The 25627-nt window shown below is 38.8% G+C and overlaps 7 protein-coding genes and 1 pseudogene across 13 annotated transcripts in view; 3 read left to right on the top strand and 5 right to left on the bottom strand.

Moving 5' to 3' along the window:
* The window catches only part of LOC128256264 (potassium channel subfamily T member 2), a 99846-nt gene that overhangs the window by 32705 nt on the left and 41514 nt on the right, over positions 1-25627 (bottom strand). For 2 of the 7 annotated variants that reach the window (XM_052986552.1, XM_052986551.1), the window contains exons 2-3: positions 11662-12187; positions 4450-4680 (exon numbers count right to left, since the gene is read on the bottom strand). The exons of the other annotated variants lie outside the window; for them this stretch is intronic. In XM_052986552.1, the coding sequence (XP_052842512.1) occupies positions 4450-4679 (230 nt within the window). In that variant the 5' untranslated portion in view covers position 4680; positions 11662-12187. The remainder of the gene's footprint in view (positions 1-4449; positions 4681-11661; positions 12188-25627) is intronic. 7 annotated transcript variants of the gene reach the window in all.
* Positions 63-758, top strand: LOC128256270 (uncharacterized). Its single transcript, XM_052986560.1, has one exon. The coding sequence runs from the start codon at positions 238-240 to the stop codon at positions 631-633; it is 396 nt and encodes a 131-aa protein (XP_052842520.1). The 5' UTR covers positions 63-237; the 3' UTR covers positions 634-758.
* LOC128256272 (uncharacterized) lies at positions 1427-1905 on the bottom strand. The gene has a single exon (XM_052986561.1). It carries the CDS (start codon positions 1903-1905, stop codon positions 1711-1713), a length of 195 nt encoding a protein of 64 aa, XP_052842521.1. The 3' UTR covers positions 1427-1710.
* On the bottom strand, positions 2149-2442 carry LOC128256273 (uncharacterized). The gene has a single exon (XM_052986563.1). It carries the CDS (start codon positions 2319-2321, stop codon positions 2199-2201), a length of 123 nt encoding a protein of 40 aa, XP_052842523.1. The 5' UTR covers positions 2322-2442; the 3' UTR covers positions 2149-2198.
* LOC128256271 (uncharacterized) lies at positions 2906-3537 on the bottom strand (annotated as a pseudogene).
* Positions 7059-7620, top strand: LOC128256268 (uncharacterized). The gene is made up of 2 exons (XM_052986559.1): positions 7059-7131; positions 7192-7620. Exons 1-2 carry the CDS (start codon positions 7059-7061, stop codon positions 7578-7580), a joined length of 462 nt encoding a protein of 153 aa, XP_052842519.1. The 3' UTR covers positions 7581-7620.
* LOC128256265 (uncharacterized) lies at positions 8897-10570 on the top strand. The gene is made up of 2 exons (XM_052986557.1): positions 8897-9954; positions 10248-10570. Exons 1-2 carry the CDS (start codon positions 9028-9030, stop codon positions 10404-10406), a joined length of 1086 nt encoding a protein of 361 aa, XP_052842517.1. The 5' UTR covers positions 8897-9027; the 3' UTR covers positions 10407-10570.
* On the bottom strand, positions 23704-25498 carry LOC128256208 (uncharacterized). Its single transcript, XM_052986440.1, is given in 2 exon segments — positions 23704-24582; positions 24584-25498. Coding segments are annotated over 2 exon segments (1794 nt in total).

The raw sequence follows: 25627 nt of genomic DNA on the forward strand, positions 1-25627 counted from the left end.
TATTAACATTCCAGACGATTTTGTGGGCATTTTTAGTCATAAATGATTATTAACAAAGTAGTGTATGAATTTAACTTCAAATGTTTAACTAAGATGTTAAAGCACTGAGAGTCCTCACTGCTCAAAATTCTCGATTTGGCTAACATCATTTTTTTCGAAATTATTTTGGTGTAAAATTAAAACGTTTTATTGGGGACCCTCTGTTTACCAGGACATCCATTCCGAATTCCGTTCAATATGTGCGACAAGCCTGCCTGCCCCCCGCCCCCGCGATGCTGTCCACCGCCCCCGCCCCCCTGTCGACCACCGCCCACTTTGTGGCAGAAGATAAACTGCGTGCCCTGCAACCGATTCTTTTTCTTCCTGATCGGGGCTGGCATTGGCCTCTACTGGGACCACATGAAGAAGGAGGCCCAAAAGGCGGCTGAGGAGGCCAACAAGTCGCCCAAGGAGAAGGAGAAGGAGGCCAAGGAGCGCGAGAAGAAGCAGAAGGAGAAGGAAAAGGCCGACAAGGAGAAGGCCGAAAAGGAGAGGAAAGAAAAGGAGAAGGCCGAGAAGGAAAGGAAAGAAAAGGAGCGGAAGGACAAGGAAAACAAGGACAAGGGCAAGGAAAAGGGCAAGGAGGGCAAGTAACGCTGAAGAGCACCTAAACGGTGATGTCCCGAACAAGGATGCTTTGCCACGAAATTCGTATCACCTGCCAATCATTTCTACAATTAAAAAATTTCAAGTGCATTAAATGGACGACTTAAAAATCACCATTGGTCAGTGCTTGTTCATAAAATATGATAAAAAGGTTTTACATTTACCATACCCTAATACTTCCAGATTAAAAAAGAATTTCAACTGAAGAGAAATGGCCACGCGAAAGACAACCATCTAGTGAGAGCCCTAAAATGTATCGATGAGAAATACATTTAAACTGGAATGATACGTTGTTTGCAGTTTTGAGGTTAAAAAATAAACAAAACGTTATGTTGAAACTAACAATTTTGAACATTTTACTATAATGGTTTTTGTCCCAAAACTCATATCCTTCCTGTTGGGTTCTTTTAACCTTAAATTTATCGTTCGAAAATACATTTGCATTGAAAAGAAGACACGGCTACCCAAACATTTTATAATTACCAAAATGTTTGGTATGGTTTTATATTTTATTTTATTCTACACCAATTTATATTGATAGCCAATTTGAAACATCGATAATTATAGAGATGCAGCATTGGATAATTGTTGGTTTCAAGTGGTCTTTGAAAAATTCTGATTACAAACTCCCAACCGGTTGAAATGCAATAATTTTTATTTAAGAACGGTACGTGGTCCAGGAGTATCGAATGCTATATGTTTCGGTTTCAAGCTTTTGGTAATAAGGTTTGACAACTTCTCAAACGATACCCCCCAATTAATTTCAATTTAGAAATGGTGATCCGTGTACAAGCACCAAATTTACATTTGTATTCAACAGTGGAATAGAGAATAGATCAATCGAAGAAATCCGTCTATAATATGGTGGGTAGTTGTTCGATTGACAAATTGCTCTATAGATAAATTTATCGACAGAAATTTCATTTTCATTGATTCTTCGGCGGACAAACTTATCGAATGGCATTTGTCTTGGTCACTTTGGCTACTTGATTGAAGGTGTTCCAGAAGTTGCGATATCGATCAGATTGGATAGGATGGAATCCCGCTGGCCGAGATGGATTGTCGTTACTTCTTGCCCTTGCCATCGACCTTCTTCTTGTCCTTGCCCTTGTTGTCCTTGTTGCGCACGAAGAGCACGCCCAGTCCCACCCCGATCACGAAGAAGAGGACGCGGTTGCACGGCGTACAGTTGAGCCGGGCAAGGAGCGACGGCATCGGCCGGCACACCCTCCGGACATCGGTACGCTTACAACAAGGCATGGCTCCAAAAACTCGAAAGGATTCGCCTCAATTTTGACCGGAATTTTGTTTGCTAGCGGGAGTTGTCTGAAAACCAAATACGGTGAAATTTTTTGTGCAAACCGAAAGTTTGATCTTTAAGTAGTGAAGTGAAATTAATACTGAGCATTGTCAGGGTGCCGGCTTGACAGGTTGCCAACTGGCTTGAAGTACCCGACTCGACTACTAGATTTATGTCTTGCTAATTAATACCCACCTAAATCGATTGAGATTCCAATTTCTGCAGAGGTTTTTTGGGTTGGGGTAAAAGTACTCTACTTCTTCTTTTCCTTGCCCTTATCCTTGCCCTTATCGTCCTCGGGAAAGGTCTTGGCGTACCACAAGCCCACTAAGACGCCCGCGAAAATCGACGACAATCGCTCGCACATCAAATGCATGGTGTTAATAAAGTTTTTCAAGGATAGCCTCGAAGCAACTAAGAAATTAAAGATTTACGCAATTTAGAAATTTTTCAGATTCATGGAAGTATACTGGTGCGGCCAAAACGGATAACTGAAAAATGCCACAGCCCTAAATTCCAAAGCACTTTAACCCAAATCTCACAGCCTGCTTTGAAGCACTTTCCATACAATTAAAATTATTGGTTTTGGCGCACACTTAATTAACTGAAAGATTACAAAGGCCAATTTAATTAGCTGGGATTACGTGTATCCCTGTGCTGTGAAAATGCGAAATTAAAGCACCATTTTACCACCTGCGTTGCCCACTCTTACCGAAACTCGTGCTTATTTGTATCGCATGTAGCACAACAATGGCTCCACATGCTACAAAGGACATGACTCTGCTAAAAGTCAAGCAGTTGTGGGGAAAAACCACAGGAGAAAGAACAAATTTACCCATAAAAAAGCACAAAAGGATTTGACTTGTGCACTTTAAATTGTACTTTTTTTTGGCACATTCATAACCCAATCGTAACAGAAAATCTCGGAGAGTTCTTTAATACAATGCGCATTTTCGCATCTTTATAAAACTGCCAAAATGTTCATCACAATAAATCAGCTGGGCGGAATCGTAATAAAACAATTTTTTTAATCATATGAATCATAGCAGCAGAGCTTTTCTTGCAGTATTACCTCAAGAATTTTCAAATCCTTTTAGAGGTAATTTATTTTTAATTTTGACCTTTAATGTTTCTGATTGCGTCCTCGACATTTGAATTCTGCTCATGTCTACTAGAACGTTTACGAGTAACTAAAAGAGAAATTTGCCTATAAGTCTCGCACATACGTATCATATCAGCTAAAAGGAGCTCTGGTTCCACCCAGTTATCTTATCTCTTGTCCTTGCCTTTCTCCTTCTCCATCTCTTTCCCCTCGTCCTTTCGCTTTTCTTTGGCCTTGTCCTTATCCTTACTACCTCCATCGTCAGCCTTGGACGCATCGCAGGGGAAATTCTTTGCATACCAAACCCCGACCATTGATCCAGCGGTCAGAGCGGCAAGTCTGTCGCAAAGCATTCGCATTTTGGAGAGTTAAGGTTAAGCTATTGGGTTACAAAATGGAACAATTTTGAAGACTTAAAATTTGAGATAGAGCTGTACTACTTTCTGATCGATTTCCCTTATTGAAGCCCAAACAACACTGCCTACTTTGCAGTCATTTATTTGTACCTTTATTACATTAATTTGATTACCACTGTTTAGTTGGTTCAAAAACTTATACGAAATAACCATTAAATACTTTGGTTGGCGCTACTGAAAAGCTCTTGCACTCCGTAAATGGGTTTTCCCATCTCACACTTTCTTGACACAACCACATTTTTGCAAAGTGACTTGCAAAAGCGCTTTTACAACCAAACCACACATCAACCAGTGAATCCGTCCCCAAGATTGCAAATGTGCTTCGATGTCATGAGCAGCAGGCAAAACCGAAAATGTGGGGCTTGCCTTAAAATCCCTCTTTGTTACCCCTTTTAAAATACTTGGGCAATCTTTTTCACCGCTTTGGAAATTCACTCACCTGAGAATAAGGCCAAAGTCAAAAAATATTGCTTTTAATGTATCATCTTTTTATTCGATTGACATTTATTTATTATATTTAAAAGCTTCAGAGTAAATTGATAGTTAAAATGAAGACCTCACACATGTATAAAGTTTTTTTCAACATTATCGAAAAAGGTTATCAGCTCCACAAGATTATCATTTATCAATTAAACGGTTGATTAAAGCTTATGAAAGAAAAACGTTTTCTTCTTATTTTTTTTATTTTAAGCTATTTAAAAGGAACTTGTTAAAATCCACTTCTGGCTTTTAAGAGTCGTTATTCAATCACAAATGTAGGTCGACACCGCTGGCGTACTTTTTTAATTATTGCTTAAAAGTTGTTTCCAATCTAATTTAAAAATTCAGTGCTTAAAATGTGCTTGTCGTTTAAAATAAATACATTATAACTTAATATGCGGAATCGGATCCTTTTTTTCTACCATTTGTAAAAATAAATCCCCACATTTACATTTAGATTTAAGGGTAAATATTCGGACTCCAGAAACGCTTGGGTGTCCACTCACCTGGGGATCTGCAGCGCGATCTCGTCCAGACTGTCCGACGGGCTCATGGGCGTGCGCTCGAAGAGGCGCGAGGGGGCCAGGGTCAAATGGCCGGTGGAGTCGCTGACACACTTGAAGACCTTGGCCCCCCGCCGCTGGCGCTGCTGTTGGCGCTGCTGCTCCACGCGCTTCTTGCGCTTGTTCTCCTCGGCGCGCTGCAGGTTATGCAATCGAAAGAAGAACATTGACATTCTGCGGGTGGGTGGTTGGTTGATTGGTTGGTTGGTTGTGGGTGGGTGGTAGATGTTATGACGAATTGATTGCAGAAATAATTTCGATTGCAGTTCCAATGTTTGTTTTTTTAGCGGGTCGATTTTCCGTTGATTTTCGCGGCGATATTGTGCACAATGTTGCAATTATTGTTGTTGAGGGAGTTTTACATTTTCGGTTTTTTCACGTTCAGTTTCAATAATTTTGATAAGCATTTCATTTTGGTTGATTTCAGTTTTCATTGTCATCAAAAGCGTGTATTTTTGTGAAGCATATGGTAAAAGCACATCCAATTTACAGATAAATTTTTTGATTGGTTTTTCTTAAGTAAGTGGGTAAGTGTTTTTTAGGGAGCTTTCTATACTAAAAAACAGTAAACAATATTTACAAAAACAACAAACAAAGGCATAAATAAATACATGGTAATCTATTTGGTGGAATTTATTAAAAGGCAATTATAGAATATATAGTTTTTTCTGTGCCCTTAAGCTTATTACATTTTTTTGCTAATAAAAATGCAAGCTGTTCAATGAAAAAGTACTGAAAAAAAAAAAAATATCACAACCATTTTAAAATTACAACAACAAAGAGATGGCCAGGGGATCCAATTAAAACAACAAATTAATATTTAAATGACACTCAGCAGCATTTTAGTCCAACAGCTTAAGGAAACACACCACATTTAATCCCAGCAATCCCGAGATTTCAAAAGAAAACTAAAATGGCAAAACTACATAAATCAACTAGAGAGCCATACGCTCGAGGAAACAAACCAACTTCCGTAGTATCAATCAAATTTAAAGTCCAAAAGAATTTTTTTTACCAAAAATGAGAAAAACTTTAGAACGGACAGAGGGCAGCAACAAACTGGCAACTGTCCGCAAACGGAGGACTCAAAGCTAAAAATCTGAAATGCTCCTTCCATTCCGGAAATTGAAATATGAACCGCATTCTGGGCCAACTGTCCCTTCGAAAATGCTACACAATGTCCTTGTGAACGGCAGGAAATGGCGGAAGTTCTGTGAGTAAGCCAGATTTTCCCGGAATTTAAAGCTGCACCTCTTTTTGCTTTGATATTTCTTATGCACAAGGCCAAAGGCAATTGGGTTGGCAAATTGATTGATTGATCGGGTGCAATCAGCCGGCTTGCAAATATATTTGACGGGAATCAACCGATTCTCTTGTCATCAGCTCGAGATTTCCGTTCAATTAGCCAGCGAATTCCCTCCTTAATGAGTCTGGCGAAGTGAGAGCACCCGCTTGTGTCAAAAATAAATGAATCGAAATTTGCATAAATTTGTTTTGGTCTGAAGCCATTGGCGCGTCGTCTGCTCCAATACTCCAAACACTCTAAATGATTGCGTTCACGAAACTTAATTATAAAAGCCAACAGAAAACAAGAGGGGGATGTGGGGTAGACCAATGGAAATTGCGATGAGCTGTAACAAAAACGAACACTCTGCATAATCATTAGCTAGTCTTAGTAGACAGTTTGATTTGGATAATTGCAGGGGATAATTGCAGATTTATTTATTAAAACCTAGTAAGTAAAATAATAAGTTTGGAAAAATCTTAGTTTAATAAGTAAGTAAAGTTTTCAATTAAGAGATTCAATTTAGTATTATTTATACAACTATTTCGAAAATTATAAATGTAACAAAAATGTAAATTTAAATAAAATTGAAAAATAAAAATAGATACACAAACATGTTATAAAAGGAAAAAGTATTCCAACATTTCACTTTTTAAACAAATAAAACAATTAATCCCCTTTAAACATTTACACTATCCATTGGCTTATACAGCATTGTTAATAAAATGAATTAATTCAGCGTGTGTAAAAGCTGTTTTGTACACTATTATGAATTCTCTTTAAAGAATCATTTAAAACAAAACAAATATTTTAATGCTGACCCAGCTGCACATATAATCCTCTACATTTGTTATAGCCAAGAATTATGGAGCTCTAAGGCAAATTACAGAGAACGTCGGAAAGAGCGGACACAAGGGGAAAAATGCGGAAAGCGAAAGTAAGTTTCTCTTTACAAATGGCAGTTCATCATCAGTCGTTTTAATAGGGTAATACCCCAATTTGAACTAATAGCGTTCTTACACTGTCCATTTTTCATCAACAAATTAAAACAAGTTCCGACAATTATTAATCCTGTGGTTTATATAAACATAATGAAAATAACAAAAACTTTTGCGGTTCCCATGCCAAATTGCCTTTTATATTGTTTTTTTTTTTTTCATTTAAGAAACACAAATTTCACAGTCGATTACATAATATTTAAAAGCTTGGACAATTTAAATTTCACAGTATAAGCAAATGAAATTTTGTTCTGCCAGTTAAAGTTACTATGAGAAACACTGCAGGTGTGTTCTTGTTAATTCCTTTTTTAAATACAGTGCAATCTTTTCATAAACGTCCAGGTAAGATTGAGATTTTTCCGGAAAACTAGAATCTCAACAAAAGATCTATATTAATTTTAGGCGTAAACTACTGTACTCTTGGAGTGGTGCTTCTAAAACATCGAGTAATGTGCGAGCCCCTGCGTTCACTCTGGGTTCTTAGAAATGGAAAATGCAGGGAGGCTCTTCATTGCATTGATGGATACTCGAAAAAAGAATGTGAGACAAATTGCATTAAAAAACACCAATCAAAACCTGAACCAAAATCCAAACATAAATCTATACTTAGTCTCAAGTCAATACCGCAGGCCGTATCTATAATAACTTGTGCAACAACCATTGCTGAAATTAAAACAACAACTAAGCAGTATGAAACATCAACAGGGGGCAATTTACCTTCGACCAGAGAAACTAGGCGACCCAGAAGAACTCGAAGAACTAGAGTTTATACGATCAAGGAGATATGCTAATTAAGTATTTTCACAAAATAAATACATTTTTCAAAGGGTATTTTAGACACGTTCAAAAATCTATAATCATACTTGTTTGACAGCCTTGTAAATTGTGCTACCTAACTCTCAATGTGCATTAATGCATAAATAATGAATGGGTAACACATTTAGTTAAATTTATTTATATCAATTTAGGGAGTTTACATACATTAAATTTCATGAGCTGAACAGCCTTCTAATTGGGATTATTTATGAAGCGTTTTAGTGCGGAACCCATAAGCTCTCCCAAATTAGCAAATCATTTAAATAACATTAAAATCCCTATCAGGCCGAAGGGAGGACATGCTTCAGTTCTACCCTAAAAAGTATTTTCACGTCCATTGAAAATCGTCGTAAAAAAAAGCGAGGGGCAGGCGAACAATATGCGATGTTTTCGCAAAGGCGAACAATGCCGATGCAGGAACCGAAAAAAGCGAACCGAAAGCAATAATCATTAGGCCAACAAAGGACTCTCCCCTGCCACCATTTCCTATCGGGTTGAGTGCGTTGTCAAACGCTGACCGGGCATAAAAAAAAAAAAAAAACGAAAAAATACAGCTCCAGCGAAATGCCAAAATAAACACTTGTCGCTGGTGAAAAATTTGGTACGGTGGTGGCTTAGGTGGTTTTCCCAACCACAAAAGCGAATATTTTCCAGCTCAGCACGCGTTTAGGCGCTGGTGCGTGCCTCGGTCGTGGAGACCATTAGACTGGTGAGTGGGAGATACTATATTTGTAAGGAATACCAACACACTGGTAAGGACCCACAGACGAATGGCAGACAGGATACGATCTTTTCACGGTCTTTGGCACGGCCTGACTTGCCCCAGCCCGAGATACGTAATAAAAATGTAGACAATTTTTACGACACTGTCCGAACAACACAAGTGGACATTCCGCTTTTATTTCTTCATTAAAAAGCAGTATTGATTGCCCACCAGGAGGTTGTGCCCACAGGACCTTTATACATCCATACTTTTTATTATAGTTTGCCACACAATGGGGCTTTGTCAGTGTCGTCGTTATTGAGATTTCTCTGCAGTTCCCACTCTGTATTTGATTTATCCATATTGAAAGTCATATCTGTCGCTGGCTCTTCATCTTTTGTATGCTTTTGGGTAAGTACTTTCATTTTAACTGAAATTAAACTGTTTTTTTTGTCACTTTAATTAGTATATATTAAATTAATATATATAATACGTATTTGAATAGACCATGACTTTAATGTCCAGTAATTGATTGCCCAGGTCCTGTAAATCGATCCCTAATGTGTGAACAATTTTTCAAAGCCATCTAACGACCCCCCATTGACCTATTTATCGCCCACCTTTGTGATGAACGGCAAAACTATAATAACAGGCCTAATTGGCCTGACTGCAAGCCTATAAAATAGCCATGAAAGAGCTGCACTCTGCTAGTTTTCAAGATGCGTCCAACCAACTCGCAATTCTATAGTGCACTGACAAAGTTTACGGCTCTCAACGGTCTGAACACTTACTATTTCAACTCAAAGAGGAATAAATTTTGCGGCACCTGGAAGCTGAAGATGTACTGTCTGATCCACCATGTACTCTGCGTTTTGGCTTTGGGACATATGTTTTATGACTCGGCTGGCAGTATGCGGTTAAATGTCACCATTCTTACGCTGGGCGGAACTACAGTCTTCTGTATGCAGTCATGCTGGGAAAAAAGTCAACGACTACGAAAGTTGGCCAATGGTCTAATACAAATGGAGCAGAAATACTTTACGGGAAAGCCCAGCGGATCGACTTTAAAAAACCGATTTTACATGAAAATGTTGTTTGTTGTGGTGACCCTAATAAGAATCCATATTTTTTATCCCATCTATCTGAACCGACTACTTCCCGAACATTTGTATCTCAATGTGGGATCTTGTTGGCTACTCTACAACATGATGCTAGCTGCTGTCATTGGATTCTACTGCTCTCTTTGGCAGATTTGTCGAATCCATAAGCTGATTAATGATCAGATGACATTGATTTTAACTAAATCGAGACAGAGGAATCGCTTGAGGAAGATGGCACACTGCCTCAAACTCTATTCAAAAGTTCTGGAGCTTTGTGACCAATTCAACTACGAATATGGGCATGTTTCGGTGTGCGTTTTGGCCTGCAAGAGTTGGTTTCAGATAACCTATGGCTACGAGATATTCCAGATCGTGGCTGCCCCAAAATCTTTAGACTTGAGCCTGTCCATGAGGGTGTTTGTGGTATTCAGCTACATTTTGGATGCTTTAAATCTGTTCTTTGGAACTGACATTGCTGAATTGTTTGCCACGTTAAGAGCAGACTCAAGACGCATTCTACGTGAGACATACCGAATGGATCGATTGGTAAGTAGCTGAATAGTCCTTTCTTACTTTAAAATTTAAACAAATGAATCGGTAAGTTAAACTTGTAAAAACTAAGTAAATTTTATGTTGGGCGGTTTCTTTTGTGTCTTAAAAAATGAATTAAATAACTAACAAATTGATAAGGGCAGTTTTAAAACCGATTTTTTAATCGGAAATATTTATTTTGTTGAGGGGGAACGCAAAATTACTTTAAAAATTGCTGGCCATTCCAGAAAGGTTAGGTCGTTCTATATAAAAGTGTCCTAAACTTCCTTTTTGAACTCTGATTTCAGCTTTCCATGTTCACCCTCAAGCTGGCCATGCATCCCAAACGGGTCTTCTTACTCAACCTGTTTAGCTTTGACCGAAAACTGACTCTGGCACTCATCGCCAAGTCGACTTTGTACACAATCTGCTGGTTGCAAGGCGATTACAAAAAACTCAAGCCATAGACCGTCAAAGCTTCTTTCAGACCAAATACTTCGATTCAAAGAGTTTATCATACCATGCACGAGAGTTGGTCTGGCGTGTCAGCACAAAGCAAAAACCAAGGCACATGCACAACTTGAACCAATACAAACAGTTACATATATGTATTCAGTAAATATATAATGGAAAAAATCAACCACAATGCATCCAAATCCAGAGCCACAGACCAAGAAGCTGTATACGAAGACTAGTGGTTTGATGATGATGTTGTGAAAGGATTTGCTAAGCTTGGTTAAAAAAAGTGGTTTCGAAATAAATGATACCCTGTGCAGAGTTCGTGTATAGTTGAGTTTTTATTATGGTTCACCTGTTTATGTTTCTTACTTTTTTTTAATCATTTTAATCTAAGTGGATCTTTGAACTAGATACAATAAGCAAAAAGTAGTTAATTGATTTTAACTAATGTTAACGTTTTTTTAAAAGTTTATCAAGCTAAAATATGTTAAGAGTAATGTTTTTTGTATGCACGAATAATGTATGATCCCAGGCAAAAATTAAAATCTCTGTTATTACTTTTAGCAATGTTAGTACAAATATTTCATTAAATTTAAAGATTCTATTATTTATTTAACTATGCATTAATTTCGAGAGTTCTTTGTTTCTGCTTATATAGTTCCACCGTAACCTAATATCCCATTCTACGGTATTTTCCGACAACATCCAGCGACAACAATGGGATATAGTCCTTACTTTGCACGTCATTGTGAGTGTGTGTTGCCACAGAGTGAACATTTTAATTTGATTTGCCATGAATGAAGCCATCTGCAGGTGCGGTGTGAAAATTGTCGTGCAAATATAAATGAGAAATGAAAACCGAATAGATGATAGGGTGGGCGAAATCAAGGATAAACAAAACTTACTTGTGGAAACCAATTAGCTAACTTGTAGTTACGAACGCTACTTAATCGGCTGCAATTGTTGCTGCCGTTGTGGCTATTGTTATTGTTATTATTGTTGTCGTTGCCGCTGCCACTGGCCGTTTGGTCTAAGTTGCTGCTGATCATCTTGCAGAAGGACTCTCGCAGGATGGCAATATATCGTGCTAGGAACTCATGGACACACAGGCAAGGACACAGACACAGACACAGCAGTCACATAAATGCATAAGGAACACTGATAGACAGATAGACAGATCTACGAAAGCACAACAAGGAAAGCTCCCAGGAAAGATTGCTGATGTGTTGCGTTTGGTTCTGGTTATTAGTTGCTGTTAGTTACCTGAAAGCGATCTTTGTTTGCCCGGTCTAAATGCTTTTTATCGACAATAATATATTGTATATGTTTGTTAGTTAGTTTATAGTTAAATAGGTTGAATATGTTTATAGCACAGTCTACAGTTTACTAGTTCAGTTACACATTACACACGAGAATTGACAGCAAAATTCGAGTTTGGTTTTGCCCCTTCCGCTCTTAGTTGACTAGTTTAAAGCTTTTACCAAGTTTGTATTCCATTCTGGTCATATGTACACTTAAAGCTAAGCTAAATATAATTGTTCCTAGATTAGATCCGTATAACCGATACTGTTTGGTCTTCGTTTTGTTTACAAGCACAAGTCTCACATTAATTTTTACTGCTTAGAATAGTTTTCCGCGTTTTGGTCCGCACAGTTGTTGGATTAGGTATTTGTTTATTTATTACTTAGTTATTAAATGTATTTGGTCAGTTGCTGATACGTTGATAATGTAGTATATAAAGCTGATTTTCTTGGACTCCTGTTGATATTTATTGTTTCTTCCGTTCGTGCTGCGAAAGAGAAATAGAAGCGGATGCTGGGAAACAAGAAACTATTGCCGGTCCGCATCGACTCAAGTGTGCTGGGCGATTGCCTCTCCCGGGAGCGACTGAAACATTTGCTTGCCAAACGAAATTATGGCCATGATATTTTGCAAATAATAAAAGGAGCAAAGGCGAAAAGGAGCCAGCGAAGCAGCAGCCAAGAAAGGACACCCATTGAGAGAGGAGTCGAATGGAGGCCATTTCTTAAGCTTCAAATGCGTGCCAGGCAGCAATTTTGCCATCTTTTGTGCCACTTAGCCCGGGCCACTTGCCATTTGCCATGCTGCCTTCCATTGGCCACTTGTCTCGGCCCTGGCTGCAGCCACAATAATTTAATTCTCAATCCCCAAGCTCGGTGCTGATTAAATTTAACCATTCTATTGGCTAAAAGCTCCAAAAATGAAGTATACGTATATAATATGCTTAATTAAATAATTAATTTTGACCAGTGTCAAGCGCCTACTCTCCTGCAAACGACAACCAGGTGCCCAGCTGCTCGCTGCCTAAATATAGAAGTTGCCCCCCCCCTCACCCAAAAACGAAAATCAATATGTGATACACTGAAAATTGCTCATACGCCAGGTGTGCGCTGACGACGTAAAGGTAATGAAATTTCTTTGATTATTAGTTTTGTTGCAGTTGCAAGTGACAAAAAAAACGCGACATCTAGTCAGCTCGCACATGCAATATGAGACTTGGCGTTGGCCTCCTTTGCCCCTGTTTGGAAATTGAATTTATGGCCAACACACATACGCGCACACATACACAACAGCAGCTGCTGCCTGGACAGTTTACACACATTTCGTGTATGGCAAACTTTTCGGTTTGGACCACTATAAAGCAACCCAGAAAACCCCATCCAAGCCAAGGAACTTTCCCCATCAGCCATGAGCGTATAAGTTTATCCCGGGGCTTCTGCTTTTCGCATCAGCTATCTGGCTACGATTTTTTATGCCAAAAGTTCAAAGCAATTTTTAAAGATCAAAATGCCAAACGGAGACGCCGGTAAAGGACATGGAGCAAAGCACTGAAGGACCAACGGACCAGTTAGAAGCCGCCAAGGGACCAAGGACCACTTTCGAAGGAGAAGCCACAGAGAAATCATTTCATTTCAATTTATTTTCCCATTTCCATTGTTTTCCTAGTAGTTACCACTGTTGTTGTTTGGTCCTCAAATCCGCATTCGTTTTGCCGTGTTGGCATTTTCACACCGCACAACCACAGGGTGGGCAATTTTCCAACAGAAATCAGAGATTACACAAGATTATTCGACCAAATTACATGTATTTGTCTCTATGGATGTTTATTTTGCTGTGAAAAATTTCAGACTTGGTTTTTACTTTTGAATAATTCCTCTTCGAACTTGATAAGAAGTAAGCACAGAGGAAATGTCAATGAAGTGTCTCTAATTGAGTGAGTGCCAAAAAGTTGTGGCATAAAAGTAATTTAAACTCACAAAGATACAAGAATTATAATATTGAAGTCTTATCCGTAATTTCCTATTATCAAAGTTATGTCTATCATTAAAGTTTTTCTTAAATCAAGATTCTTTAAAATTTCCTGCAAACAAATCCCTGAATTTACTTAGCTTTTAGCCCATAAATTGTGTCACTATTTAAGCGCTGCAAAAAAGGTTGAGCTCATTAATCACAAGCATGTCGGCTCTTAGCACAAAAAAGATACGACATAAAAGTAGCAACGAATTCAGCACTGCTCTTTGTAAGGGCCAGTAATTGAGGAAAATATTTACAGAAAATTAAATTAACAATTCTAGACTCATAAAAGTAACATAAAAAGTATTTGAAAATATTTGAACAAGCCAAGTTGTCGTATTAGTTAGATATGTCCTTTTGATCACACAGAATTATGCTAAAGAACCAGCAAAATAAGTAATAAAAACCTGGGTGGCAATTATGAAAAATCTCACCAAAGTGGAAACTATGCTGAGGGTGTTTGTCAGCGCAAATTAATGCTTGCGGGGAGTGGCGACCAGGGCAGAATGGACCACTACTTGGCCAAAAGAAAAGGCGACGGCAGTGTGAAAGGAAAATGGCGCCACTTACTTTAATTGCAGCCAGGTTACCGAGGTCCAGAGCCCCGTGTCAGATTCGTGACGACCAAATACACAAAGGAGCCAGAGCCAGAGCCAGGGCGTCTCGAGTAATTAAAGCACCACAGCGCACCGCATCCATTGCAACAATGCGGCTGGGGCGGTGTTAAGTTGGCCAAAATGCCCCTGCATTGTTAGCTGGCATTACACGCTTACGGTTTCGACATTTTCGGCACTCAATTGAGCAATTTTAACTGACAGAACGGTAGCCCAAATGGAGCTTTATTGATTGCCGGCTGCCATTCAGGCAGTCCTCTCCTCTTTTCCGTCCTTTGACTTGGCTCATAATTGGCCTGGCACTAGCTAAGTGCTGACCATTTCGCAACAGGGCCGTTTAGCTCCAGTTGCGTTTAGTTTAGTTACTTTTATACGAGTTGCCACCGCACTGGGGACGGAGCCACTCTCCCCGGGAAGGGCAATGGAAAGCTTATGAATGTTTAAACAACTTTCAATTGCGAGAAAAGTTTTCAATTTTCGTTGTAACTTTTACTCGCTCGCCATGGCAATGCATTAACAAACTTTAATTAATATGAGCGAAGGGGCGTGGGGCTATCGATTCGATTTGAATGTGTTGCCAGCTTGTCTAAAAGTTTTCCCTTAAAAGGTTCCCCCGAGCAACAAGTTTTTAACTTTTCTCAAAAACAGAGGCAATGTGATTTTATTAAAAGCTGAGTGAGCTGATAATATGTATTTGATCTGAGGAGTTAATTAAATTTATATGGATACTTTTAATAGGTGAAAGTTCTTCAGCAAGCAAAATCCACATAAGCGACAAACATGCCTATTATGTACTGGACTTTAACTTTTGTCCTGACTTAAATATTTAAGATCAGTTATACAACCGCATACCTATAAATAATCAGGACAGTATACATCTCAGCATCTCAATTTCACATTTTTGTCCTTTGCAACTTCTTCAAAGTGTTCTTTTCTCGATGTTTGATGTTACAATTTCATATTGACAAGTTTCAGCACTCCCGGGCTGTATACGATTACATTTGGGTGTTTAACCCAAATACTTTGACGGCACTTTGCTGTTACATCTTGCCCACTTTGCATGCGTTTGTCAAATCCAATCGAAACCCATTTCGCTCGACATTGCGGATCTGCTGAAATTTGAGACTCCCCGTGAATATCTAACGAAACCAAGCGAAACATAGCAGGAAACCCTGCTGCGGCTGGGCGATTAGCAAACAAGATGGTGTGTCGCAGGGTGCGATTTATCCGACCAAGGTGAGGGTTAGCTCGCATAAAAATGCAATGCGTTGCCTGGAAACGGTAAAAATGTGTCACCAAGGGATAGGGAAAGAGTCCATTGCCTGAAAAGGGATGCAGTACAGCAGTGTAGAAGTGTAGCAGTACAGCACTACTGCAGTATAGGACAGGGAGCACTTGGCCCGGCAACTCGTATTCGCCCAACGTTCACTGGGAAAACGCAAAATGACTTTAAATTGAGAAATCGCTTTGTGTGCGCTCTGTTCGGTTCGATTCCGCTGTGTTGTCGCTACGTGCCACTTGAATGCCACCCCAAAGGCAGGGGGACAAATGAAGTTATGCAGTTATTTCATTGATTTCCTCTGTACAGGCCAATAAAGACTGTCCTTCGTGGCGCCCAACGTGGGGCATGGCCGGGTGCACTTACTGACGCCCAACGTGGGGCATTCCAGAATGAACTTACTCAAATTGAGCGTACCAAACGTGAATGCAGAAACACCTTCAGCTGCAACACACTTAAGCGACAGAAATGAAGCTTAAGCGCCTGCCTGTCTACTGGAAATTCCATCTGCACACCGTTTGAGTGACTTGATGCTCTCGACATGCAGCGCAAATGAGTTGGCTAATGTGACAGAGAGCGAACAAGGCCAAAATTTGGACAAAAGCCAGACGAGAGACGTGGCCCTGACAGGTTAAAGCGGGTTTTATGGCTGATTCGGTCGCTGCCAAACGCATTTGCCACACATCAGCAGCCTAATGCGTTGCGCACGTTACTCATACGCCCCATAAACAATTTAAGGGCATGCATTAAAGACCGCACTCCATGCCACTCCCACCACTTCCAGCGAGCGCAAAAACATTCAGCTCATTAAATATTGGACACGAATTTATGACCAACTTGAAAATACACAGAAACAGAGATAGCGACATAAAGAGAGAGTGAAAGCGAGATAGCGAATTCGCAATTTGAATTTTGTCCTGCGAATTCGTTGAGTTCGCTATTCCCCTAAGGAAAGCGAGGGCTCATTATTATTACGCAATTTAAATTTCCTGAATGCATAAAAAGTAAGCCACAAGAACGCGAGGCGAGTTATTAATAAAATATGCCCCGGCCGCTTCACACCGATCCAATCCTATGTGAATTCCAAGAAAGTGCCAAATTCAATCAGCGGCATATGAAATTTCCCTCCAGGTTAGAGCCCGACAATCCATGTCCGTAATAAATTCAATTTACTTTAGCCAGCGATTGTTTTGTCTGGCTGCGCGAAATGGAACACTTACAATTAATATTAATTTGCGCTTGGTCCGCAATATTTAATGCAAAAGTTTTGTGCACGTCAATTCGCATCAGGTCGGAGCGGCCACATAATTGTCACTTAAAAGCTTTCACATGCTCTCTTTTTTTTTACTTATTTATCTTGCTTTTCTTTCTCAATTATCCACCTGTCAGTTAGCATTACCACGTGATGTCGGAAATCGGGTAAATATGGCAAGAATCCGAGAACTTTGGGCATATAAAAACGAAAAAGTCAATTGCATTAGCTATGGATGTTAAGCAATCACTTGTTTTTTTAATCAGCTATCTAAAAATCAGTGCTTTCCTTCTTCTTTTTTTTTAAAAGCCTAATTCATTATTTAAATATCTCAAAATTATGAATTTGATACTTTGACAGTTTATATTTTTAATACTCAATGCATGCATTGTCTTTTATCTGAATTTTCTTCCTGATGTACTTCCCTCACTAAGATGCTAAATATACTTTGGGAACGAGAATTTTCAATCTTTAATTTTCATTAAATATGTAGCATTCAGATTTCCCCTTATTAAAGTAGCTTAAAGGAATTGAAATGTTACTTTATCAGGATGCCAAGCCTTGATTCCAATTTAATATTCCCTAAATTTCGCAAAGCCTTCGAAATTACCGGCTAATGAACCCCTTAGCCGAAGCTAATTAACAAACCTTTCCAATTATACTTCCACTTACTCTATTACTAAAAGCAGCGTATGATTTGCCGGTTGGCTGCAATTCAGAAGTGAAAACTCAAAGTTCCGAGCCAAAATTAATAATTAACTATTAGGGGTTGGGAAAAATTTACACTTTGCACGTCACAGTGTACCAGCTGTGACCGCATGATGCCAAGCTGCCGAGCTGGCCGCAAAATGCCTTTTGCTTGTAAATTATAATTGTTATTAATTTTTACCAATTTGCATTGTGACGATGATCAATGAATTACAGCACGAGGGCCCCGTCTGGTGTTGATTAAAAACCTTTCCGGGCGACAAAATCGATGATGGAATTAAGTAAACAATCAATTTGCGTCGGCCAAGAATGAATGAATGAATGAGTAAATGAATTTCCCCTTAGTCCTGGCAGTCACTAAGCAAACACTAGCCCCCCGTATCCCTGATCCTTTGGTGGGCCACCCCTAGTGTTGGTATTTATGGGAATAATGAAAGTTGTTTCTGTCCCCCATACAAGCAAAACGCATTTCCCATTGTTTGAGAGGGGGGGACTAAGGAAAGGTAATTCATTTGGTGGGTTCCGATGTCCTGCTGTGCCTGCTAATAAAACTTGTCCTGCACTGCGAGAAGTATAATTAAGGACGTGGCAGTACGATTTTCCAATTTTGGCGGCCCTTACTCAGCGCCCTAGGCGATTTCTTTAAGTGTATACTGTTTGGACAGCCTGTTGCTTTTAATACAATAAAATGGCAAACTCATCGCACTTAGCGAGGCCTAAAATATTGTGGGGTCCTCGTACCCCCTCCCCCCTTGGCAATTGTCAACAGCCATTATGTGGCCCAAAAGTTTGCCATCCCGTCTAAATATAAAATTTCATCGCTGCACGTGTCAAACAAATAAAATGCCAAATTTACAGGAAAAATAGTTGAGAAAAAGTTGAAATAAATTTCTCGAAAAACTTATCTTAAATAAATGATGAGCTGAAGGTAGTTTGTGTGTATATCTGGAGTTTTTACCCCACACTTGAAGAGTATTTGAATTATTGAATTCTTGTTAGTTTACATTACTTTAAGGAACATAAGTTACACTTATTTGTATATGTCAGCTCAAAAAAGAAAAAAAAAGACATTATTAAAAATAAACGTAATCAAGTAGGCACACATATTTATTTCCTTTGTTTGTTTTAAACATTCTTAGCATTGAAATTAGTTTGAAAATGTATTTTCATTTAAAGCATCCTTTCATTGTTTTTGGTTTTATAGTATTAAGCACCTTTGCAAAATAAAAAAAAAACATTTTAAACAGAGATAACTTCTGCGTTTCTCTGCATAATGTTAGCAAATTTGGATTTGTACAATTACAACCCTCATTTATGGCCAAAGTCCGTGTGAATTGCGACAGGTTGGGATGGTGGTGCCTAATTATTCATGCATAAATTAGAAAATAAATTGTTGACACGGGCCAAAGGCCTAAGCGAGAAGTCTTGGCCTATATCTTCGCTGTCAAAATGTGGATCGCAGCGTTTAAGCCAAATTTAGGTGGCACGAACTGCTAAGGCGGCTCAAGCATGTTTCAAGGCTCGTGTAAACAAATTAAGCGGCTTAGAATTGCATGTGTAGAGGCAGCTCTTGACTGCTTGTTTGACGTTTGTCGCGCTTTTTGTAATTAAAACACTTGAAGAGCGCCTGAAAGGCGTTCTAATGGAGCCATTTGTTGGACTTACAAGGATTTTACGGAAAAGTATTATGAAATTAGTAATGTTAACCAAGCTCATAATTTATTTTATACGATGTGCTAATGTTTGGTTTTTTCCTTACAAAATGCTGAAATGCCCTGATTGTACGGGCATAAAAAATTTAAAACGAAAAAATTCCCCACCCGTTTACAAACTCAGCAATATATATATACTTAAGAGCTCCGCTCTGAAAGATGAAGAGCAGCCTGTGGAAAGTGCATGGCAACTCCTCTGCATAAATTATGCAGTTGCGCATATCGATGGCATTTTTAATTGAACTACCACGCATCGAACGCAACCGCAACGCAATAAAAGGGGGTAAACTGAGTAACTTGAGTTCGTAAAACGGTTGAAATTTAATTAAATCAATGTGTTGATTTAATTGAAATGCAGTGTCAGTGACAGTGGCCATCTTAATACGCCTCGCCGGGCAGTGCAATTAATTTACATGATAATGCACCCCGTAAACTGCCACACCTTGAACTGACATCAGTAATTCTCGGCATCCTTAGATCCCTTAAATCAGAAAACACTGCAAATTCCATACGTTTACTGTTGGACTTGTCCACATATTATGTCAAATTTTTACTGGGCTTGCCGGGATCAATTATTCAAATATTAAAGTTAGCTTGCACATGACATTTAGAATAAATGCTGAATGTCTTCATTTTTCGATGGATTGTTTTTGAATTAACAGTAAATATGTATACAAAATTTAATAAAAAAAATTGATAGTAGGTATTTATAAATATATATTATTATTTTATTCTCTCTTTGAGTTACACTTAAGCATTTTCATGGCTTTAAAGGACCGGGGAAAAGCACCTTTTTATAATTGAGTAGAAATAAATAACAATACAATTTTTCGGAAAACCAATTTAAAATGTCGTAGAAAAAATTATAAAATTAAAATAAATATATTATTTTCGCAACGTAAATGATAATCAGACAACATTTATCACAAATAAAAACATTTACGTTTTGGTATCGCAAAATGAATTAAAGAATCAAACAATAAAAAAGCGGAAACCCAATTTTAGTTTGTTCTCATTGCCCCTTTTGAGTTTCAGATGACATCAAATTGTTTTAAACCATTACAAAAGTCATAGTACTATATGCAATGGCAAAATTTGAACCGACTGCGCGTTGACAGGCTGTCCATCAAACTGTCTCTTGTTTCTTCGGCTGCAATATGTCGAACGGTTTGTTTGTTTACTTTTATGGTCCTTTGTTGCAACAACAACGAAACCGGGTCGAAACAGGACATTTCGCCCCTCCCACTGCCCCTGCCCCATGCCCCTTGGCTATCCGACTATCTGTGATTGTCATGCACTTAGCCAGGCCCGACATAAGCCGACACGTTCCCGTTCCTTCGGCTGGAAAAGCTGTCAACTGTAAATTTACGATTTCCAAATGGTAGGGGTAAAAATTGGTGGCGAGTATAAAGCATAATAAAAATCTTGATCCGCCCCTGTGGAAATTTCAATTGCATTTTATGCTTGGATAATTGATGAAAATACCTCCTCGGCATGGATTTTTAAGCTTGCCCTCAACTGACTGCAAGTCATTCAGCTTTGTTATCCTCTACTCCTTTCCTCCGATTATATTTTTTATTGCAGTCTGCATTGTCCTGTTGCCGTTTCTCGCCTAATATCCCAGAGCAAGGACAAAAAGGAGGCGGAGACGGTGGCGGTGGCTGGTCCAGGCCAATATTTGACTTAAACTGAACTTTTCTAGCTCGGTGCGAGAAGAGCAGCCCTGGGGTTCTTTACTTTTCACACTTTGCCCAACCGGCCCCATTCCCCATATCCTTGCCATTCTGTTGGATTTTCCACACACCACACACTAGAAGAAAAATTTAGCCAAATCATAAGTTTTTGAGTTCTTCGTTTAATATTAAAGATTACCTTGTCTAACATTGTTTAAACTGAGTGTTCAGTCGCAAACCCTTAAAATTTGCATAGATTAAAAAATACAACTTTAATCCCATTAATTATGTGTTGAACAAGGTAATTAAAAAAACACAGCTTTTTTCATATCAAATTTTATGGTTTCTAAAATCTACCTGAGTTTTCTACCTGTTAAGTGTTCATTGATTAAATACTCACAGAAAAAAACCCTTACCTTCTTCTCATCTTAACTAACCTCTATTGAAAGTAAGGTATTTAAATTAATTTGAGACAAATTAATTTTATAAGAACTAATAATTTAAAAAAATATTTTCTAACTCATTTTGTTTACATAAATATACACATTGGTAAAAAAGAAAATACAAATTCTGGAAAATATTGTATTTAGTAGTGCTGCTGATGCACATTCATGCACCAAATGAGTTTGCGGCCGACTGGCCTACTGACGGTTTTAATGCGGTTAAGTGACCTGACCCAGCCACTTCTGCTGGTCTGGCATATTTTGATAACAAATTGACCGACCAACGCGAATGCTAATGGAATGCAAATGCAATTTCGCGCTAGCAAAATTATTTTTGCATTACCAGCGAAATTAGCTTTGAATTTAATTGAATGCGGTTCGCAGTGGAATTCGATGAAAAAAAGTTAATGTAAACATGTGGATTTTTATTCTAATGATTTCATAACCTTTACCTAGTACCCGTCAACACTCTTTCGAATAAAGATTGACATGCGAGGCGTCCATTTTTATGGCTTTCCCTTGGGGGAACGCACTCCAATCAGGACCACACACCGACCCAAGCACACAATGTCAATCAGCAAATAACAATCTGACAAATGCAAATACCAGAAATTCAAATTGTATGCGATATAAATAATTCACGCCGAGTGAGAAGGACGGTAGCGGTAGCGAAAGTTGCTCATATGTGAAAGGTTTTGTTTTCTGCTCGCTGCTTTTCTCGGTTTTTCCGCTAGCTGTTACAATTTAAATTTTAATTAAATGATAAAACGGCAAAGAGCACAATCGTAACTTTAGCTGCGGGATTTCGTTTATTTTTTTCACGTTAAGTCGGGCATAAAGGCAACGCGTAAGTTGAGAACTTAAACCCCTTCCGAGGCATTCGGCGGTTCATGTGACGCATACGCCCTGTGGCCCCATGTATGTATCCTTTGTGGGATTGTGTCACCTCACAGTGTTTTTTTCTTTTGCCCAAATTTCGTTTACTGACGTCAATCGATTGATTTTCGAGTATGTTCTCCATTTCGATCCATACTATCCCTAATTGCAGTTGACCAAAAGCCAGACACGCTCGGCTCATCAAATCCCATCAATCGTATAATACAAATTTACTATGCAGTAATTAATTGTCGCACTTCAAAAATCGAGACAGTCCTAAAAGCGGTCAAGGCTGGCTATTGGAACCCCGGTCACCATATGTCGACTTCTTGCCTTTTTCCCACACATAATCTGGCCAGCGGACATGACTTAACCTCTTGACTGGTGTCCCTTTGCCATCATAAATGCCTAGCATATCGTCACAATTGTCACATGAGCCCCATTTATGACTGAGTTTTTATTGTCAGAGATCTGGGCCCTCAGATAGTCAGTGATGCAAGCTAGACAGGGATCACGTTGACATTATATATTCAAGTCACTGGGCAATGTAATTATTACATATTACATAAATAGCAGATATGCCTTTTTTAAAGATAAGAAGCTAAAAATTCCAATACAAAAAATGTTTTGCATAGAAAATCAGCATACAAATACTTAATAAACTGTTTATTTAAAATGACAAAATAAAATACATTTTATAACTGTTGAAATTTATTAAAAATGCACTAAAGCATATATTCCCAACAGTTGGACTTTCCTATACATCAGAAATTTCGTTTCGCTTTTAAATTATTATCCGCGCATCTCCGGTCTACTGCCATTAAAATCTAACCCCCATCTAAAGTGCTCTGCAAGCCCGCAATCAAGCCAAGCATTATATATCCGCACTGTTCTAAATACTCCTTTAAATGTTTTCCTTTTCACTATGATTAAGATACATCCCCGTTTTTTTTTTTCAAAACCTACTTTAAAGAATTGTTATGAAAAATGAGACTTGAAAATACTTTCTACTTCTTAATGTCTAACGACATAAATACTTAAACTATGGTTTGGATTTTAGGCATTAGCACCTCTACACCATTGTAATCAGCTGGAGCTTAATTTATCTTCTTTTTGAAAACAGATTATATTATAAATTATTCCATATATTTATACAATTTATGGGACATTTTATTAACGGGCTTTAGAAAAGGATATTTCTTGACAAAATGCATATTAAGTGTTTTACATTTTGTATTGCTTAAAAAATTATTAAAGCACAGGGTAAATTATACTGTTTAAACTGTAAAAATTAAATATTTAATTTAAAGAAGGGCGATAGATTATGTAATTTTCTTGCAATTTTGTTACAATATTTTTGAGCGATATACAAAATTATTTATTTTTTTAAATCTTAAAGCCACGCATGCTGATATTAGATTTAATTCGAGTTTTTAGGTTGAAATATTCCTCAATCGTCCTCTTCTCCAACCGACTAAAACTTCCGCGATGAAAACACATAAGGCTAAAGTCCAGCCTACTGCAAGCATGTACCAACCGCCTTTAAAATCCTGAAGATTAATGGGCTTAAATTCGGTCACAAACGGCAACCTGATAATTCGGTCATTCCTCACGGTGGACACCAAATCCCGAACGGCTTTTTTTACCCAGTAATCGTGCAGTCCTGCACTCCAGACTTGACTGGCATAATCGCGTAGGGCTAATGCGTAAATCGAATTCTGTTGCAGAACGGAGGAGTATGAGAGACCACCGACAAGGTCCAGTTCCGGGGTCCTACACAAGGCCTTTCGGGTGGAATGCCTTTGCAGCTCCGAAAAGGGATCGTTTCTGTATGAGAAGGTCTGGTAGGCATAGCTAGTATTTAAAGCGACGATCATTTCAATTTGCTCCCGACTGCTTGTGATCCAATAATTTGACAAAAATGGAAATAGAATCTCGGGGTCCATTTGCTTGATCATCTCGTAGCTCTGGCGGTTAAACACGACGGTTAAGTTACTGTCGTACAGTTCTTGTAAGTTCTTTATATACCGGTACTGCGGGTTTATGGTAATCAGGTAGCTGGTTTGGCCTGCCGCAATGCAGGCCAACATTAGGCCTGTAAAACTCATTGTCATTGTCAACTGCCCCCTGATGGATCGAACTTTGTTCCCAAGCGGAATCGACATGCCTAAAAGGCAACATAGCACTCGCAGGTTAAGCACCATGCTAAGGAATTCCAAACGGCGACAATGGTGTCTGACTCGATCACTTATTGTTCTTAAAATTACATCCTGCGCAACTAAGAAGAAAGTATGACCCGAAAAAGAGATAGGTTGATGCAAGGCCAAAGACGGCAAAAAACCGGTCAAACAAAGAAAGCTCTCGACCACAAGGCACTGCTATGGAAATCGCTGTCATTCCCAGAAACGACTCCACTTTGCTCACATTCGGGTGTCTGAAGTTGAGCAACTGACCGGTCATTGGTATATCCAACTCACCCCTAACTGTCATCTCTATAAGATCCACTTGAGAACTTTTTTCGTTTAGGGGCCTTAGCAATGCCAGCGTGATATTGCGCCTGCGGGAAAAGTCTTTCAACAAATGGTAAACGTAGCCACTGGATCTGCTGCGTCCCGTTTGAGGATCTATCGAGAAAAAACTTCGAGGTGGCACCATGTCGGGCATTGTTACAGCGATCTTTCCCATAAAGTTGTTCCAGAAAACGGGAAAGATTTCCTTTCCTTCAAGCGGTTGGACGAACACTTCGAACTTTGGCTGGGGAAATGGGCACAATCTATAGATTTTGTTGGACTTTTCGATTACCAGCAGATTGAGGTACTTGTACTCAGCTGCCTGATGTGCGATGTCTTCCAGAAACTTCTGAGAAGGCATGAACTGCATAAAAATTGCAATCCTGGCCTCCCTCATGTGATTGAAGTTGGCAGCCAGTGCTGAGAGTAGCAATAAATCCTTCAAAGAATCCATTAAGACGAGTGCCAGAATTTCATTATTGAAGTGGTAAAACAACTCAATTTTTTGAGTTTCATCCAAACACATTATGGGCCAGGACATGGGATATATTTCCTCCAGTATGTCCTTCCTATGAACTTCCCTTTGCATCAGAAGCAGAGTGGAAATAGATTTTTCGTTGTGCACTGCTTTCAGAAATTCCTTTAGGAACAAAAGGTGTCCCATTGAGGAAACTACTCCACTGACTAGTAAGCAAATTAATATTTCAACTTTTCTCATGGCAATCGGATTTTTTAAACACAACTGTTGTCACTGACGGATGTTCATTTCGCTTTTAAATTCATATCCGCGCATCTCTGCACTAATGCCATTAAAATCTAGTCCCCATCTAAAGTGCTCTGCAAACCA

Source organism: Drosophila gunungcola (assembly GCF_025200985.1).
Source record: "Drosophila gunungcola strain Sukarami chromosome 2R unlocalized genomic scaffold, Dgunungcola_SK_2 000013F, whole genome shotgun sequence".
Taxonomy (NCBI): Eukaryota; Metazoa; Arthropoda; class Insecta; order Diptera; family Drosophilidae; genus Drosophila; species Drosophila gunungcola.

Bases quoted from the DNA above. Each gene is read 5' to 3' on its own strand.
- LOC128256272 (XM_052986561.1), bottom strand. From the start codon at position 1,905: ATGCCTTGTTGTAAGCGTACCGATGTCCGGAGGGTGTGCCGGCCGATG.
- LOC128256270 (XM_052986560.1), top strand. From the start codon at position 238: ATGTGCGACAAGCCTGCCTGCCCCCCGCCCCCGCGATGCTGTCCACCG.
- LOC128256265 (XM_052986557.1), top strand. From the start codon at position 9,028: ATGCGTCCAACCAACTCGCAATTCTATAGTGCACTGACAAAGTTTACG. The intron at 9,955-10,247 runs GTAAGTAGCTGA...CTCTGATTTCAG, and splicing joins CATACCGAATGGATCGATTG to CTTTCCATGTTCACCCTCAA.
- LOC128256273 (XM_052986563.1), bottom strand. From the start codon at position 2,321: ATGCATTTGATGTGCGAGCGATTGTCGTCGATTTTCGCGGGCGTCTTA.
- LOC128256268 (XM_052986559.1), top strand. From the start codon at position 7,059: ATGAGAAACACTGCAGGTGTGTTCTTGTTAATTCCTTTTTTAAATACA. The intron at 7,132-7,191 runs GTAAGATTGAGA...TATTAATTTTAG, and splicing joins ATCTTTTCATAAACGTCCAG to GCGTAAACTACTGTACTCTT.